The 16,801-nt window shown below is 35.1% G+C and overlaps 1 protein-coding gene and 1 long non-coding RNA gene across 6 annotated transcripts in view; both read left to right on the top strand.

The window, feature by feature from the left end:
• Positions 1–149: 149 nt before the first annotated feature.
• On the top strand, positions 150–4,118 carry LOC140754534 (uncharacterized). 2 transcript variants are annotated; one of them, XR_012103677.1, is made up of 3 exons: positions 171–548; positions 1,198–1,366; positions 1,655–4,118. It is a non-coding gene; the product is annotated as an uncharacterized LOC140754534 (long non-coding RNA). The 2 variants fall into 2 exon arrangements; XR_012103676.1 differs by having other exon boundaries at positions 150–1,366.
• A 745-nt stretch (positions 4,119–4,863) lies between these two features.
• LOC140754533 (kinesin-like protein Klp68D) overlaps positions 4,864–16,801 on the top strand; it is a 57,652-nt gene continuing 45,714 nt past the window's right edge. For 3 of the 4 annotated variants that reach the window (XM_073089577.1, XM_073089575.1, XM_073089573.1), the window contains exons 1-2: positions 4,864–5,234; positions 15,849–15,935. In XM_073089577.1, the coding sequence (XP_072945678.1) occupies positions 5,130–5,234; positions 15,849–15,935 (192 nt within the window). In that variant the 5' untranslated portion in view covers positions 4,864–5,129. The remainder of the gene's footprint in view (positions 5,235–15,848; positions 15,936–16,801) is intronic. The other variant, XM_073089576.1, reaches the window with a different exon arrangement.

Below are 16,801 nucleotides of genomic sequence, written 5' to 3'. Positions count from 1 at the left end.
GCAATTTAATTATGAGTTTATAAAATATCTTATATTATATCAGATGAGTTTACTGCCGTAGCATGTATCCGATCACGTAAATTGTCAAATGTCAAATTATTAGGGTAACTTATTTTATTCAAATTGTCTTGTCAGTTGCAAAGCAGGGGGGGTCAACTAGGTAAGTGCAAATGGTTATACCTACGGGGGCTCAATTTTGTTGCCGTTTTAAATAAAGTTTATATTCTTAATATTTTTGTGTATAGTAACATCTCAGGAGATTTAAAAAAATAAACAATATGGCGTCTTATGTCCTCCGGCGTAAATGTGTTTTAAAAGTGCAGTCATAATCCAGTGAACCGATTTCGTGTGTTGAGTTTGTAACTCCGCTCGTAATCAGTGGTTATTATTTTCGAGACAGGACTCTATTAGTTAAGTAGTTATTTTATTTGCAATGGCAGATAGGGGGACCAAAAGGAAATGTTTTAAGTGTGGGTGTTCGCCAGCTTTAGATAATGTTAAATTGTTCCGATTTCTGAAGCCTGGTGTAACTTTGAAGAACTTAGCCGGTAAGTGCCTAACATGATCGCTAGAAGCCATTTTATCAAACCTTCTATGATTCTTCGTGCTAATTTTGTATATAAGTAAATCATTTTCCTAAATAACTCCTACGCTAAAAACATAAATTACTGTAAAACCGTGTAATACAAAAATATTCCACTATCAAAAACCGTGTGCGCAATGTTCACATAAATATTATATCTTTACATAATAATATACACATTAGACAACTTCATCACTTTAGCCGATTTTTAATCCGTTTATTGTGAATATTAGCAATCGTCAAATTTGCTAGTAAGACGCTAATACGACTCTCATTTACATCCTATGCTATAAATAGAGTTATGTGAACCTTGGAGCACCAAATAAAATAGTCCTAGTTTATTGGCATTACACATATAAATATATGTTTGAAAGACACCATTATTCATACAGATTATTGGAGAGCCTATTTTAGTCTTTCCGAAAATGCATGTAACTTAATCCTTTTATATCTCGAGGGTTGATTTTGCATCTGTCACTTGTGATGAGCTAAGGAAACTTGCTTACATACTTTAATATTTATATACTTTAACCCTAAAAACATTGTCCTCTTAATTTGCTTTTCTGAACAGTTGTATACAAATAATAATTTGGTAACTTATGTTTCATTCACAGCTGTGAACATTGGACAAAGATATTTTTCCTGGAAAGGGCACCTACGCTTACATTGCTACATAAACTTCATTCTGAGCACAGAATGCTATGTCAGAAGCATTTTCAAGATGCAGATTTTGTAGAAGAGTCTAAACAGCAATCAAATAGAGATGCTATTTCAATGTATCATGTAAGTTGTTGCTCTAATTTCATATAAAAATATATAACCAATCACCTCCATATTCATGTCTTTTGTCCTAAATGGTATTGTGAGTATCTTTATGTAGTTTTATACCTTACCTTTTTATATTTTATACTGGAAACTAGTCAGGTTGGATGATCTCAAAAATTCAGGTAATTTTTAAAAATAAATTAAACTTAAAGCTGACAAAAAGGTTCTTTGGAAGCTCTTCACTTGTAATTGTGTATATACTTAAGCTATACCAAGGAATACATATTTTTTATTTTTTGTTTTCAGGCTAGTCCTACGACTGACTGTGAACCAACTATTGCCGCAGCTGAAGTGGTTAATCCTGTACAAAGAGTTGCCTTCAGAGATCTCACTAACTATCCCTCAACATCTGCTACAATAACCCACACAACTGTTTCTGTTAAATTAATATTTTAAAGATTAAATAAAAGAAATGGATCTACTAGATTATGCTTGTGAAAAGTGCACTCGCACCAGACAAAGGGTTCTTGCCTTGTTTTTATTGTTCTTTATCTAAAATAGTTATACCAATTAATCTTGTCTCTTGCCCTTATAGTAAGGGAGTTATCAGGGCGACAACCCTTAACGATTTTTTTCAGTACTTATTTAAGATATCTTTATGAAATTTAAACTGTTTATATTTGTAAATTATGTAACAGTATATGTATGTCTATCCATAAGCTCCATATTTTTTTTTTCAGATTATATGTGATATGGAAAATCGTAAGATACAATAATTATATTTTTGGGGGTGATTTTTCACACTAATCCATGAAGTGACATCTACCAAAAATATTTATTTTTTTATACATTAGTATGCTATTTTTACAAATCAGAATTATAAAATGGTTTAATTGGTGGAACACACCTTAAATAATTAAAACCAATCATGGATATTAAGTGCATATGAATTATTTTTCGTTTCATAACTCATCGGATACGCATGTTGGCTATGTGATTTGACGGCATTCGACTGCACTAATTTGGAACATGTGATTTAGACTCTGTACTTTAGGGCCCTGGCCCTTTTCGATTTGCGATGGAGCTGGATGTACTCCATCCGTCAACTTTTTGATGAATTACATATCATTAAGAGTACAGTACATGCTCATTGAAGCTCATAATAAGAAAACAAGGTATCGAATTTAAATCACGTGTTCCGAATTCGTGGAGTCGAATACCGTCAAATTATATAGTCAATGCATACAATTGCAATATTTTGTCACTAAGTTATGAAACATTGTTATGCATATGTTTGTGATTACAGATTTGGAAAATTAAAGGTTGTCTTGTACCTTATTTATTATTTTTTGTAAAAAAAATTATTCCCAAACACACACACATAATTGGTGTCAATTTATTTAAGGTATGTTCCACTAATTTGACCATTTGGTAATTCTGACATGAAATAAATAGCTAATAATAACTTATATATTTTTTGTAGGTGTCAGTTTGGGGTGAACGTAGGAAATTGCGCCTAAAAATATACTTCTCGTTTCTTACGATTTCCATTATTGCAAATATTCACAAAACAAATGATATTGAGTTTATGGATTACTCCAGTCAGTGAGGATTTTTGCCATACAAAAGGTGGTTTAGTGACAATTTTTACATATGTTGTTAAGGTTTGTACTTTGATGAAAAATCCAAATTTGTGACCTGAGTAGTGCCCGCTCGGACCGCCGCCTTGGATGAAAGGTGCTAAATTCTGTATTCTTCAATATAATACCTCAACAGTTGATCCTACGACAAAGAGGTTCAAAACAAACTAAGTGAAAAAACAAATACACATTTATTGTTTCAACAATTTTTGGACATCTCACATGTATTGAGTTATAGCAGCATAAAGATTAAAATTTGTTCACAAATTACAATTTTTGTTGGAATAAATAACATTATATACCACTTTCTTACATCAAAATAGGATTATATGGCGAAAGGTATTCTAAATTACCACCACCTAGTAAGTAATTTGGAATATTCTGCCATGTAATCTTATTTTGGTGTAAAAGAGCGTTAAAAATAATATAGTGATATTTGTTCCAATAAATTGTAATCTGTGATCAAATTTTCATGTTTACACTGCTATCATTCACATACACGTGAGACTTGCAAAAATAATGTCCAAACAATAAGAAATGTAAAATTTTCTCTTCAAGTATTAATTGAATGATTTAGTCGTAGCATCAACCATTGGGGTATAATACAGATGTGGCCGTCGGAACGGTCACTCCTCAAGTTCACGAATTTGAATTTTACATCAGCATACATACCTAAACAACATATTATATAATTTTGTTTATAATATACCTAATAGTAAGTGGCTACTGTCGCTCATGGATGTCAGTTATCAACCCTGTATAAGATTAGATTCCTAGCAGAGGTTGGCCACAGATGCACTGCTGCCCAGGACTAAGTAGGCGTAGTAGGAAAAGTATGCATACCTTACCACACTCTTCAAACCAGAACACAACAGCGCTCCTTCACCACACTCTTCAAATCAGAATACAACAGAGCTCAACACTGCTGTTACTAGACAAAAAAGGTGTGGCGCTAGGTGTCGTAATCGAACCACAAGCAGTTCTATCACCTTAAAAGAGTTGTTACTCCACCGTCTTTTGTATGGCAAAAGTTTTTTCCCCTACTAACTGGACTAGATAGCTAGATATTATTTAAATTTTAAAAAGTTATCTTAAATATGTACAGAGAGAAATAAATCGATAAGGCTTGTCATTCTCATTAATCCCTTACTAGATAGATCCCTTATAGTATAAGGGATCTATCTATAAGGCTTATAGGATAGAGACAAGTTTCATTAGTATATCTATTTGATGAAGAATAATAAAAACAAGGTAAACCCTTCATCAAACGCGAGTGCATATATCATACGCTTAACATACTAGAGCCTTTATATTTGTATGATAAGATCATGTGTCAAATGTAATTAAAATGATTTGCATTATTCAAAGGTTTTAGCAATAAATCCCAATTTAAGTTTTGAGTTATAAATTTTACACCCGTAAGTCTACATTTACTGTAAAGACAGGCAAACACGTGAACTGTATTTCTTAAAACAGTACTTTAATTTCAATATAATTTTCGAGCATATTTTAAAAATGTTTTATTTTACTTTCTTCCCATATTTTAAACGTAATGTAGGCACTTTTATCTGTAAAATATAAGCATTGTAAAACAGTTTTGTTATGCTTATATTTTACGAGTAAAAGTGCCTACATTACGTAATAATTCAAAAAGTAATTTGAAATGTATTTTCAAATTTCCCGCTCATAATTATTCAAATTTCCCGCTCATATTTATTCAAATTTCCCACTTATAATTATTCAAATTTCCCGCCTAAATTTTACGCTCGGTTTACTGGGGGCCAAATCTAGATGGCGTTGCTAACTATGTAATCGCGTTTTTTGTATGAAGTCGTCGTTCTTCTCCGTTAGGAGTATAGGTGTTCTGTGGTTGCAAAGAAATGTCCGCTTGTAGCGGTCGGATGTGAATCGCTGTTTGAATTTTACGATTTTTATTTATTTTGTTACGATCATAAATATTTAATCGAGTGATATCGTTTATAATCGTGTTGATATATTTATTTTCTTCACGTGTACAGTGAATCGCGGTGGAAACGATAGGTTCGAACAGGTGATGCCGACAATAGGCTCACCCCGAATGGATCGATATCGGTGACTTTGGAGTTTCGTTTTTATTTACGTCACCGACGGGGTGGAAGAAGATGGAGAAGTCAGCACGACCACGGACGGCTCTCAACGAGTGTGTCAAAGTGGTTGTGCGATGTCGACCGCTCTCGGACAGGGAGAAAAACGAGGGCTACGAGGAGGTGAGATGTGTTCGTTTTGTTGTGATCGGGCGCCAGGGCTGCGCGGACCTGGTGCGTCGCCCCCGCCGGCAGCCCCGGCTGCCCCCGGACGCCGTTCAATGCTCAACTTCATTCAATACGAGACCATCACGCGATATTGGTTTTTATTAATGCGTCGTTTTCGTTGCGTGTTCGTGCGCTGTTTTAAATTTGCTTCATTTTAAATATTACGATATGATGATTAATGAGGCAGGGAAATATAAACGATGATGTGTGTTACTCGTATTTGATGAATTCGGCAGGGAGAAGCTGGTGGCGTGATTCACCCGCGGTACCCGCGTAGGTCGCGGCGCGGTGCTGCGTACGCCTAGCAACCTGACAAACAATTGACACTCGCACACACAATAGCCCGCATCATAAATTATGAGCATACACACACAATGGTCTGATTAAACCAATCAGTTTAGGCTACCTGCATTTTAGTGCCACTGTTGTTCTTAGAACCGTGACACACTTTTAGATCCTTGGCCTTCAGAGTGAAGCTTTGCATATGAATAAATTTCATGTAATTTAAAAAATACTCAACATGAAATATGAAATTATTAACTGGTATCCAATTCTAGACATAATAATAAAGCATTTTTATATGTATTATTTTGAATACTTATAAGTTATAACAATATAAACAATGTAATATTCTAAAATCCCTGTTTGTTTAAAAAAATATGCTATTTATGTAGGTAATGGTCAATATTAATTTTAAATGATTTAACTATTTAAGTAAAGTAAACCCGTATAAGATTTTTATAAAATTATATTTATACAAGTAGCATCACACTAGATTTCCTTGTGTCATAGGTGTCATGGATACAAAATAACATTACTGGACACAGGCTCCTAGACATGAGATTTGGTAGTAGAACCAAGATCTAAGTTTAATATCTGTGTAACCCGGAATTAAGCTAAAAACCGCCTGCAAAAATATTATAATGCTGCATCTTTTTATTTAACTATAATATCGGTGGATGCAACATTATTGTGATTGTGTGAGTCATGGTCTAGTCAGATAGTGTGCATGTTACTATCTACCTGGAACTGATAACATCATGAAGTCCTAACTGCAAATGTATAGAATTAAATATTAAGGGCTTGTATTGTTTTACACAATGTTTTCTCTAATTCAAAGATATTTCCACATATCCTGCTTGTTTTAAAATCTTGGTCCTATACTTTATTCAATCAAGTTATATTATTGTAATGTCACATAATATATAGCAAGGGTAGCCAACCTTATTGTAGGTACTTAGGTCTACTATGTATCAATGAAACTGCAATCTACTAATTGCAAAATTATTTCGGTCAGCAAAAAAAAAATCCCCCAGTTTCCTAAAATTTGTATCTATGTCAGTTGTAGACGAAAAATATTGTTTACCGAACATTTATCGGCGCGATAGCTTTTAAATATGTAGTTATAATTTTTGACATAAAAATAACGCATTTTTTAATACAGAATAAAAAATTAAGATGATAAAAAATGTAACGAAATGAAAGCAATATATTACGGCGAAAGGTTCGTGCGTATCTTTCCTTAAGCAAAAAATTAACATAACACTAACACTGGTATGTCCCATGAATACTTTGATTTACAGCAATGTTATATATATCAATGCTTCACATAAACATAATTAAATTAGGACCTCAATTTGCTATATTTGTACATGCTCTATCGCCTGCAACCTGCAGCTGCATACAATACATAAAAATACTGGCTATTATTGATTAGACACAGTTCCTACAGACAGAATGGCGCGCTAATAGAAAAATAAAGACCTATAATTGTTATTTCCGCAAAATAATTGATTATATTCGCGAAGTAATTTACGCGGTTTCCTGATTAGTCATTATAAAACACTGAAATAGTCTCCAGTCAATTACATGAGATAGAAACACCAACAATGGCGCGTGTTCGCTACGGTTTCCATTTTTAAAAGTCATGACAATGACAAAGGCTTCATTCTTGATTATAAGGATATAATAAATTTTACTTTTCAATATTACAAACATTCGTTGACGCAATTCTACTTCCTTACAATTGTTATCAATCTGTTTACTGTAACTGTAAACTTGCAAACGAAATAATAATAAGACCTTAATTCAGCGTCGAGAATTCTCATCGTCTTCACAATATTCACTTAATTTTATTTAACAAATGCTACCTAAAAAAATACTAAGTTGAATTGAAAACGGTCCCTTTGTAGAAAACGAACTCTGTAAGTTGATAATATTGTACATATTATCAACTTACAGAGCTCGTTTTCTCTTTTCTTTTTCTAAATAACAAGCAATGTCATCTTCCAATCGTCATCAATTATAGGGATGTTGGTCTGTTGGGCAACCACCAACCACCGTAATAAGTTATCTGCGGGTCGGCTGCGCACGCGCGTTGAGTAATCTTGACCCGCCGTAAGTGGGTGAGCGCGGAGCGGCGATAATGTCCATACACGACCGACGTCCCATATTTAGCGGATCATCTGGTTGCGCGCGCGCCGCACCGCCGCGGCCGGCCGATGCGCGTGCGCAAGATCTGCACGAGTATCATCAGATGCATGGGCTAACCGAATTTTAAATAGAATAGCAACAATTATACAACCACTTGTGATAAATGGAAAATAAAAAATATTCGACTTTCAGGCTTATACATGTTACGAAAAGTAGTTATTATATATAATATTAATAATTATTATAAAAATGTCCGACTGTCTAAATTATAGCCTACGTTAGTTCCATAATTTAGACGAATCCAACGACATCTCATATATTAAAACCCGTCAATACATTTGGATTAGAGTAGAGGACATGCCTTTGAATGAGATATACATACATACGCTCAAAAACATTACCCCCCACTGTCGCGTAATAACATTCATTTATTTCAAATCAGGAATGATCCAAGATTAAAAGCATTGTATTTGAGAGCCAGCGATACATTTACCTTTCTTAACATGATTCTTAAATTGATGAGAATCATCGAAAATTTAAACTCCAGATAGGTTTCAAACTTGTAAATAATTTCATTCAATATATTGAATAACTTTCCACGCTTTCTGATTTCACGTTTTTATTATTTTATATAAATAATAGAAAACGTTATTATTTCATAAAGCAACTACTTCTGATTCAATAGTTACACATAACAGTTGTCATATTAGCGTCCATTACAACCATGTATGCACCGACTCCTCTGTAATGGTCTGTTGTGTTTGAATGGGACACATCCGTTTAGATTATATCGTTGAGCGACAATTGGTCATAATCTTAATGACCCAATTGCACTATGCGTATCGATTTGTCCTGAGAATTCTGTCATGCGTAAGTGGTTAGTCAATTGATCGTATGAAACTACGTGTATGAACTCGAGTACGACGAAATGGGGACGTTTCCTAGGAAAAATGCTTTTTTAAATATTTCATCCGTATTTCTTTAAGTTAGCTACTCTGAAGTCCTCAACAATAGCGGATCTATTGTGCTGACGAGTCCAAGGAAAAATATATCCAAGGACCTTTTTTCCGCTGACTTATTCAACAAATTCAACCCCGGGCGAGTCGAGCGTACGGTACCTTGCTACAAATAAAAAACCTCAATCTGCATCTGCCTGTATTTAAGTTTAATTAAATGTGAATTGGACTCTCTTTTTTTAGGTTATCATGAGAATTACGAGGCACACTGCTGTCCTATCTATTCAGCCCTTCAGGAAAGTGAAGATTATCTGCAGTGTAAGATTTGAGGCATCATAAGAGATTGCTTGAATAAGTAAGAGGTGAATGTAATGTAAACTAAATCTTATTAGGTACTAATCGCTCTAACCATTATTGTCTTACTTCTGTTTAGCATGTAAAAATTCGTTTTTTAGAATAACTCAGATTACAGCAGTTTAGATTACGTTTTAATACTTTTTTGAAGCAGCTAAGTGGAGCTGCAACCTTGCAGGGATCATAGTTTTTGCCGGTGAAACTCCGTCGGTATGCGTTGTTCAATGCTATTTAGACGCTACTAAATATCTTGTTATAAATATTTCTAATTTTGAAGACCAACAATTAAAGGTGTTGAACTATGGTTAGAGCTCCTAGATCACGGTATTGTCTGTGTCGCAAATGTATGGATTGGATACACATCGTCATCAACCATATAGTGTCTCACTTCTGGAAATGGATCACCTGTCAGAGGGCTTAAGGGTAATGCGCTGGCTAAGTGCGAATAGAATAGAAACCTTAAACTTTTGTGATGTTTTTAAAAGTGATAATTTCTAATAGACTCATAACTTTAAAGCCAGTAGACCAAGACATCAGAAACCTAAATTATAATCTTCTAGATCTGTCTACACTGTGGACTTCTACTGTGGCAAATCATTACGGTTATCTCGGCGCTCACGGTCATTATATACCTAAATATCGACTCCAGAACCCGTAGCAAGTTATTCTATTATATATTTAAATGTAAAGATATCCAAAATTTAAAACTGTGTAATATGTAATTCTTACATCGTCAAGATGCCTAGACGAGGATTGAATCTAAGCTTGGCAAAGCGGTGTGATTACCACTGCGCTATTTAGGTTATAATATTGCTTAAGAATATGTCTTATGGTCCATATTTGAGATAAAATACTTGAGTCCATTTACTCTTACGAGTACTAGCAAGAGATACACAGACAACGGCAACACAGAGATGAACGACGTAACTAAATAAATATAAGGTCGTCGAACTCACCAATTGGTTTCATTTCGACCCCAACCGTAGCTGTAAAGTACCTACCGTAGTTGATGTTCCCCACGAGTACAACAACAAGCCGACAATTCGATATTCGTTTCGTTATAGTTAGTGTTTATAATTTGTTAATAGTATCGGGCGTAACTTTGCGGAATTCCATGTTCATAAAGTTAGGATTAAAAATACATACAGCCGAATAGAGATCTCCCTCCTTTCGAAATTGGTTAAAAACAACATTGCAACAATAGCTATCAAAGTAATATATGTATTTTAAACCATGAACAACCAACCTACTTCCACCTAATCGTAAATAAGTTTTTATCTTACGTTTATTAATTTACGTGCATTAAACGTGCTCTTCCTTACCTCCCCTTTTCTACGATTCGTTGTGTATTCAAAAAAAGTATGGAATTTTATATTAAAGGTTTTTCTGCTTTTCGTTTTACGCAAGTTTTCGACACACAAAGAAAAGTTGGACGTGAATTTCGGAACTTTGTAAAGAGCCACTCGTGTTAAAGAAAGAAAATAAAAAAATATGATACGAAACAAACAGCGAAGTATTTTTGTTCATACTAGGTCATATGTTATTAGTTTTATCTTTCCTTAAATTTACATAAATTCGATATAACGGTCAAAAATATAGAGAACCTATGAGGTTATAAATTTGATAAAAAAATAACAGAATGTTCTATAACTTTACAAGTTTGATCTCTCGAAAATCATTTGATTTGAATGATTTTCCTGTTAAGGATTTTCCTGTTTTATCATTGGTATTATTATTGGTATACTCGTCCCTAAGATTATTAAGATGAGGCTTCAATTTCTCTACTCAATATCAATCTGGATTACTAGGTGCGTATATTTCTACTAAGTATTGCGATGTTGAATGTCAAGGTAATATTACCCCTTGGGTAGGGAACCCTATAAATCATAAACCAAAATTTAACTTGATAATAAAAATAGAAGGCTTTGGGTTATTTTGAAAACTGTACTCCAGTCGATCTTCTTGCTACACGACATAAACAAAGGCACGTCAGACTGCTCACTTAACCGGTGCAGACTAGACTAATTGCGAACTATTTCCAAAATGAACGAATGTTTAGGTGTCTAGACGATACACTTACGGGGTGCCCTTTACGTCGACATAGCAAAGGGCTGTCTCGATCTCAATTGAGATGAGTCTGAGGAATTTAATAATCGTAATAAGTACGAAGCTCTGTTTACGTTACGTTTTTAGGTAAACGTGTTGCGTAATTTAATGAGATTGAAAGATATTTAGGAACTTATCTCCTGCAAATGTATAAATGGCCTGCAAGTAATTTTAGACTGTATTGTAAGGAAGGCGCTATGTTTTCCGGCGATGGATTCAATTCAATATGTGTAGAACGGTGTTCAAGGAAAATGGTATTGCTGCCGGTAGGTTTTTATTAATGAAGAATTTTTAGAACTTGCTCGGTAGTTTCAGAAAATCCGTCGTACACATGTGTATATGAACATATCCAATGAACATTTCATTTAAGAATCTTTGTTTATAAACTTAGTATGCCGTCAATACAAATACGCATGAAAATTTTCACATACTTATCGCAGACTTCATCTTTTTCCAGCACGTTCTGGATGTAATCTTTGTTATTGTTATGTAATGAGGTAATTATACGTTTGTCCACTAGCACTATGTTCTAAAGACCATGTTTAATATGTAATTGAATATGAGTTGTGCATACTTAACTCGACCGCCGACGAGCGAGGGATGTAAATATTACGGAGTTTTTTCAAACATAGCTTGTGATATTGACAGTATAGTCGTTTTACCTTAGTGTGCTTTTCAAGCATACGTATAACAGTTAGTGTGTGTCATTATTTGATGTGGTAAGGGAGACATACTTATGGAAGCGTTCCAGCTTAGTCCTGTCCATGGGCGGCAGCAGCCACTTACCATGAGGTGGACTGGCTGCTCGTGTGCTAGTCCTATATTTAAAAATGCCCTACATCCCAAGCGCTTCGACGAATTTTTGCTTAAATGCAATACACCTTATTTCGAAAACCAAAGGTGCGTATTTATGTGTTTGTGTATTGTTGTGTACCTGGGCTTAAACTCTAACCCCAGAATGAGAGAATATTCTTAATATGTTAAATAGTTCGCGTTGGCTATGAAAGCATCTTCACCACTGTTTGTATTACTATTGCTCAACGAATCATAATAAACGGTAAACGCAGGAAAATACGCGCTTGTTTGTTTTGATAATATCGTTTATAATTATAGTTCGTTGGTCCGCGAGTAGTGGTCTCCATAGAGACACAGGAAGTATATCGATACAATTTCTGGTATCGACTACTTGTCCTTACAACAAAGTGTCGAGTACAACAGTACAAAAGTATCTGTTTTACTCGACACTTTGTATTCGATAGTTTAACTCAATGATTATGTACTCTTTGACAAGTACTACGTCAAACAAAAAATTAGAAATTACCCAATAAACAAGGCCGTTTAAGGCGAATACAAGTCATCTCGAAAGCTCCCCAAGTGTAGGCATCTCATAATGTGTGCTTGTGTGAGCATTGGGCCTTAATAAAAGTATCGATGCCTCGAACTCTTGAGGGACACGGTGTTCAATAAAATGTAACGATACCGTGATCATTAATAGTATCGAAGAAAAGTATGTACGATACTTTTCTTCGATACTATTAATGATCACGGTATCGATACATTTTTATTGAACACCGTGTCCCTATTTCTCGATTGTGTACACGATCGACACGCACTACGCGTTCTACTCATTCGTTATGTGAAAGTAAACGTTTCGCACTTTACTCTTTTATTTTTTATAGTACTAGCTATCAATCATTATATTCCGCGAACAGCTGAACTTTGAATATTAAATGTCCTCAATTGAACCCTAGGCAGTGATAGCCTAGTGGTTAAGAAACTCGGCCTCTCGATCGAGTGGTCCGAGGTTCAAATCCCAGGCCTCTGATTTTTCGAAATTATGTGCGTATTAGAAATTAATTATCACTTGCTAAAACGTTGAAGGAAAACATCGTGAGGAAACCTGCATGCCTGAGATTTATAAAAAACAAAAATCTCAAAGGTGTGTGAAGTCTACCAATACGCACTTGGCCAGCGCGGTGGACTATGGCCTAATCCTTCTCATTCTAAGGGGAAAACCGTGCCCAGCAGTGGGACACTAATGGCTTGATGATTATGATGATGATGATGAATTGAACCCTTCGTGATCTTACTGCGGGAGCATCACTGCCACACCTATTTCTGCCTTTTAACAGCAGTGTTAAGCGCTGCTTTGTTCCGGTATAAATGGTATGGTAAGGGAGACGTACTTACCCGAGGCGTTCTAACTTAGTCTTCAGGGGAATGCATAAGTTTGTTCAACTGCGTATGACGTAACACGAATAAAACTGTGGTGCGAAAGTGATGCACTAACGACACCTCAATATGTTAAAATCCGTGAAGCAGTAAAGAAGAACGTAAGAAGTCCGTGAAGAAGCGGACTGTAGGCGTGCCGAACAATAGACATACATAGATGTACCTAGATACGACAGACGTACACAAACACTTACACTTAGGTATCTCACATGAAGTTATGGTGGTCAAATATGTCCTAACTACATAAACAGATGACAAACCAGCCGCCCTAATAAGGCATCTGTCTTTATTTAGATAAGATAAAGCCCGATATGGAAAGTGGAAACAATGTAGCGCCCTACAACTGCCTTACAGTACTTACGAGATTATGTTACAAAAGGCAAAACAAACCTATATTTTATTGACAATGGAAACACGTCAATTAAATAATACTAAATAGAGAAAAATATAACATCGGCGAAAATTTGTCCTAAACTGCTATACAGCTCTATTTTTGGGTCAAAACTTAGTTTCAAATCAAATCAAATCATTTTTTTTTATTCAAAATAGGTTATTTACAGAACACTTTTTGAATGTCAATACAACTATCAACAAGGTTTCATTATGGATATCGTTTATTTAAGAACATTACTAGAACTGATTTAAAAGTGGCAGAATCCTTCGTTGTTCGGATTCCCGGGGCACTAGCGTCACACCTTTGCATTTAACAGCAAGGAGACACACTTATGTGAGAGATGATACTTTTACGTTATAAATAAATAGATTTCGGAGAACATGTTGGTGGTGGAACTTTTCGAGAATCGGATACGGCGGCTCTACTAATACCTATTTTTATAATAGCTGCGATTGCCTAAGCAAGTAGCACGAAACAATGGCCGTATTGTATATTCAAGTTCTGTTCTACTTCTGTATAAAAAGGGCATATAACACTAAAACAAAAAGGCCCAGCAATGGCATGGAAAGGGCAACTCGTGAAAAAGAAATAGCGCGTGTAAACGAATTCCCGAGAGAAGAGACGCGGTAAGCCACTTGAGTCTTTGTTGTCGGTCGGTACGGAAACGTCGCCGCTTCGGAACCCACTTTATGTCTATTCCACTTAGCTTCAAAAAGCTCTTGTTTTGACAATTTATATTGCTTTTTTAAATGAAATAATATTTTCCTATCATTAAATAATAGGTTCACTCCACTTAGCTTCAAGAAGCTCTTGTTTCGACAATTTATATTGCTTTTTATATGAAATAATATTTTCCTATCATTAAATAATTGGTTCCTCCGTGAGTTCGGGGTGTAAAATCCTCAAAGTCATAAAGATTACGGAATCAAATCAAATCGCTAATGCTCCAAATACAGGCCTGTGGTTAAGTTCATCTGAAACGGAAATCCTTAAACGTAAGTATTAAATTCTGACAACAAAATTAGCTGAAACAACTTCAAGTTAAACTAAAATACTTAAGTACTAACAATACTAATTCAAAACATTTTAGATATTCACAATGTAATGTACATCTAGGGGCAGTTCGAAAATATAACGTTTTCTTTCACCTTAGCGCTGACGTCAGTTCTGACATAATATTTATGAAAATTCCATGAAAATTTAAAGGAAAAATCCAACCAATGTTTAATTTAAAAGTTCTCAATAATGTCTACTACTCGTAAAAGGTTCTGTGAAGAGCACTTTTCTGAGTGGCGCTTTTTCAAACCCGTTGTCCCTTTTAGCAACGCGTGTTGCAACACTGACGGCTTTCAACGTTACAGGCGGAGGGAACTCAAAGCACTGCGGGCTGCAGGCTTTACTCGACCCATTTCACCGACAAACATGATGCAGGAACGGGGGATTTTAACAAAAAGTAATTGCGCCCAAATTACTGTTCTGGTGTACTTTGGGATTGTTATGTTTTAAATGAGCCACGCGCTACTCTTATTTTATGTTATGTGCTGCTGTAATGTGAATTTGTTAAAATTGTGTGTGTTCAATACTATAAAGGAGGCTACTTAATCAAAATATACGCATCAAATTTAAAAACATTTTGTCGTGAAGTCTGTTAAAAAATATGAATTTTACAAAGTCCACGGGTTGAAGCCATTGTATATTCTTTTGTTTTACATTGTCGTAATGTTTTGTTGAACAGCAATAAAATACACTTTGAACATTTATATGGTTTTCTTGTTGTTCTCTTTAAAACAAAGTTTTAACGTTTTAACAATAAGCTATACTTATATTAGAGTCATGAGGAAAATTCCAAAATACTAAATAGCAATACTCTCGCTCGTTTCTAGAGGCCAAGGATCAATAGGATTAGGCTTAGGGATCTTTTTGGATATTACGTAGATACAAAAATATTTAGTGTCATTGCGTGATGATAAATTATTACACTAAGAAAATCAACGTAATATTGGTTGTTAAGGTTTTTTATAAAAGGGTGTAAGTATGAGTAACTAAGTTCATATCAAAGTTCATAGTGTATTTGTGTATGTCCTACGTGTCCAGGTGAAGAAGAAGCGAACGGAACAGACATGGTACGAGCGGCTGTCGAGCAAGTCGCAGGACAACAAAAAGTTCGACGTCCCGTTACAGGTGTGACACACCCTTTATGTGCCACTAACTGGACGAGGGTGTACCGCGACCTTATTTAGTTTTACTCACAGGCTCATGGATATTGGTGGTGGTTGAAGCTTATTACCCGCTTTTATGAAAAGTATAGGTAGTTTTATTAACCCTAGTATTGTACGATACTGTAGTAGGTACTTAAGTGAAGGTCGCTTACTAATCACGTATGATGAATAATTGAAGATATGACAAGAAAATCGATATCACTAAATGCATTTTTATTTCTATTTACATGACTTTTATGTAACTTAAGTTTTACGTTCGCAGTTTTTTAAGCGTTATCTTGTAAGTCAGGACGAACTCTACACGTTTTCCTTTTGACGCGCATAATTGCAGTTAAATATAGCCCGTGAAATGTGTAGTAAGTTACGCGTAGTAATTCCTAGGCGATAAGTGGTCGTGTGGCTGAGTACACGCTTGTTCACGGCTCAGGGAGTATCGATCGCGGGCTGGGTGAGCTTCCACGTCGGTGGAGTATGGTGAATGTGGGGACATGGCACGTGTCTAAGTTCATTTAGAACGACAATCTCATAGCAGTAAAATTGAAGTGGAAGAAGAAAGGAAATAGGGATGATTTCGCGCATAATTTAAGCTAAAAAGCGTAGCTAGAGACGTTCGACTAATTTTGAGTAGAAAAGATTGCTTCGAATCGTGTCGTAGTTAGGAATATCAGCATACGACCGTTATTAATACTCAATCTATCCCAATTTTCTGTACCTAATATTGAAATTTAACAATTTCTAGTAAAAAATAATTGTCAAATGTCGATATTTGATAGCCAAAACATTAGATAGCTAGAATATTCATAACAAGCCTTGGCAATTGAAGATAAT

Source organism: Epargyreus clarus, unplaced genomic scaffold (genome assembly GCF_041222505.1).
Source record: "Epargyreus clarus isolate Ecla_fem2 unplaced genomic scaffold, WU_Ecla_fem_2.2 ptg000029l, whole genome shotgun sequence".
Lineage (NCBI taxonomy): Eukaryota > Metazoa > Arthropoda > Insecta > Lepidoptera > Hesperiidae > Epargyreus > Epargyreus clarus.
Note: the sequence above shows the minus strand (reverse complement) of the source record. Positions and strands in the feature narration are given on the sequence as shown.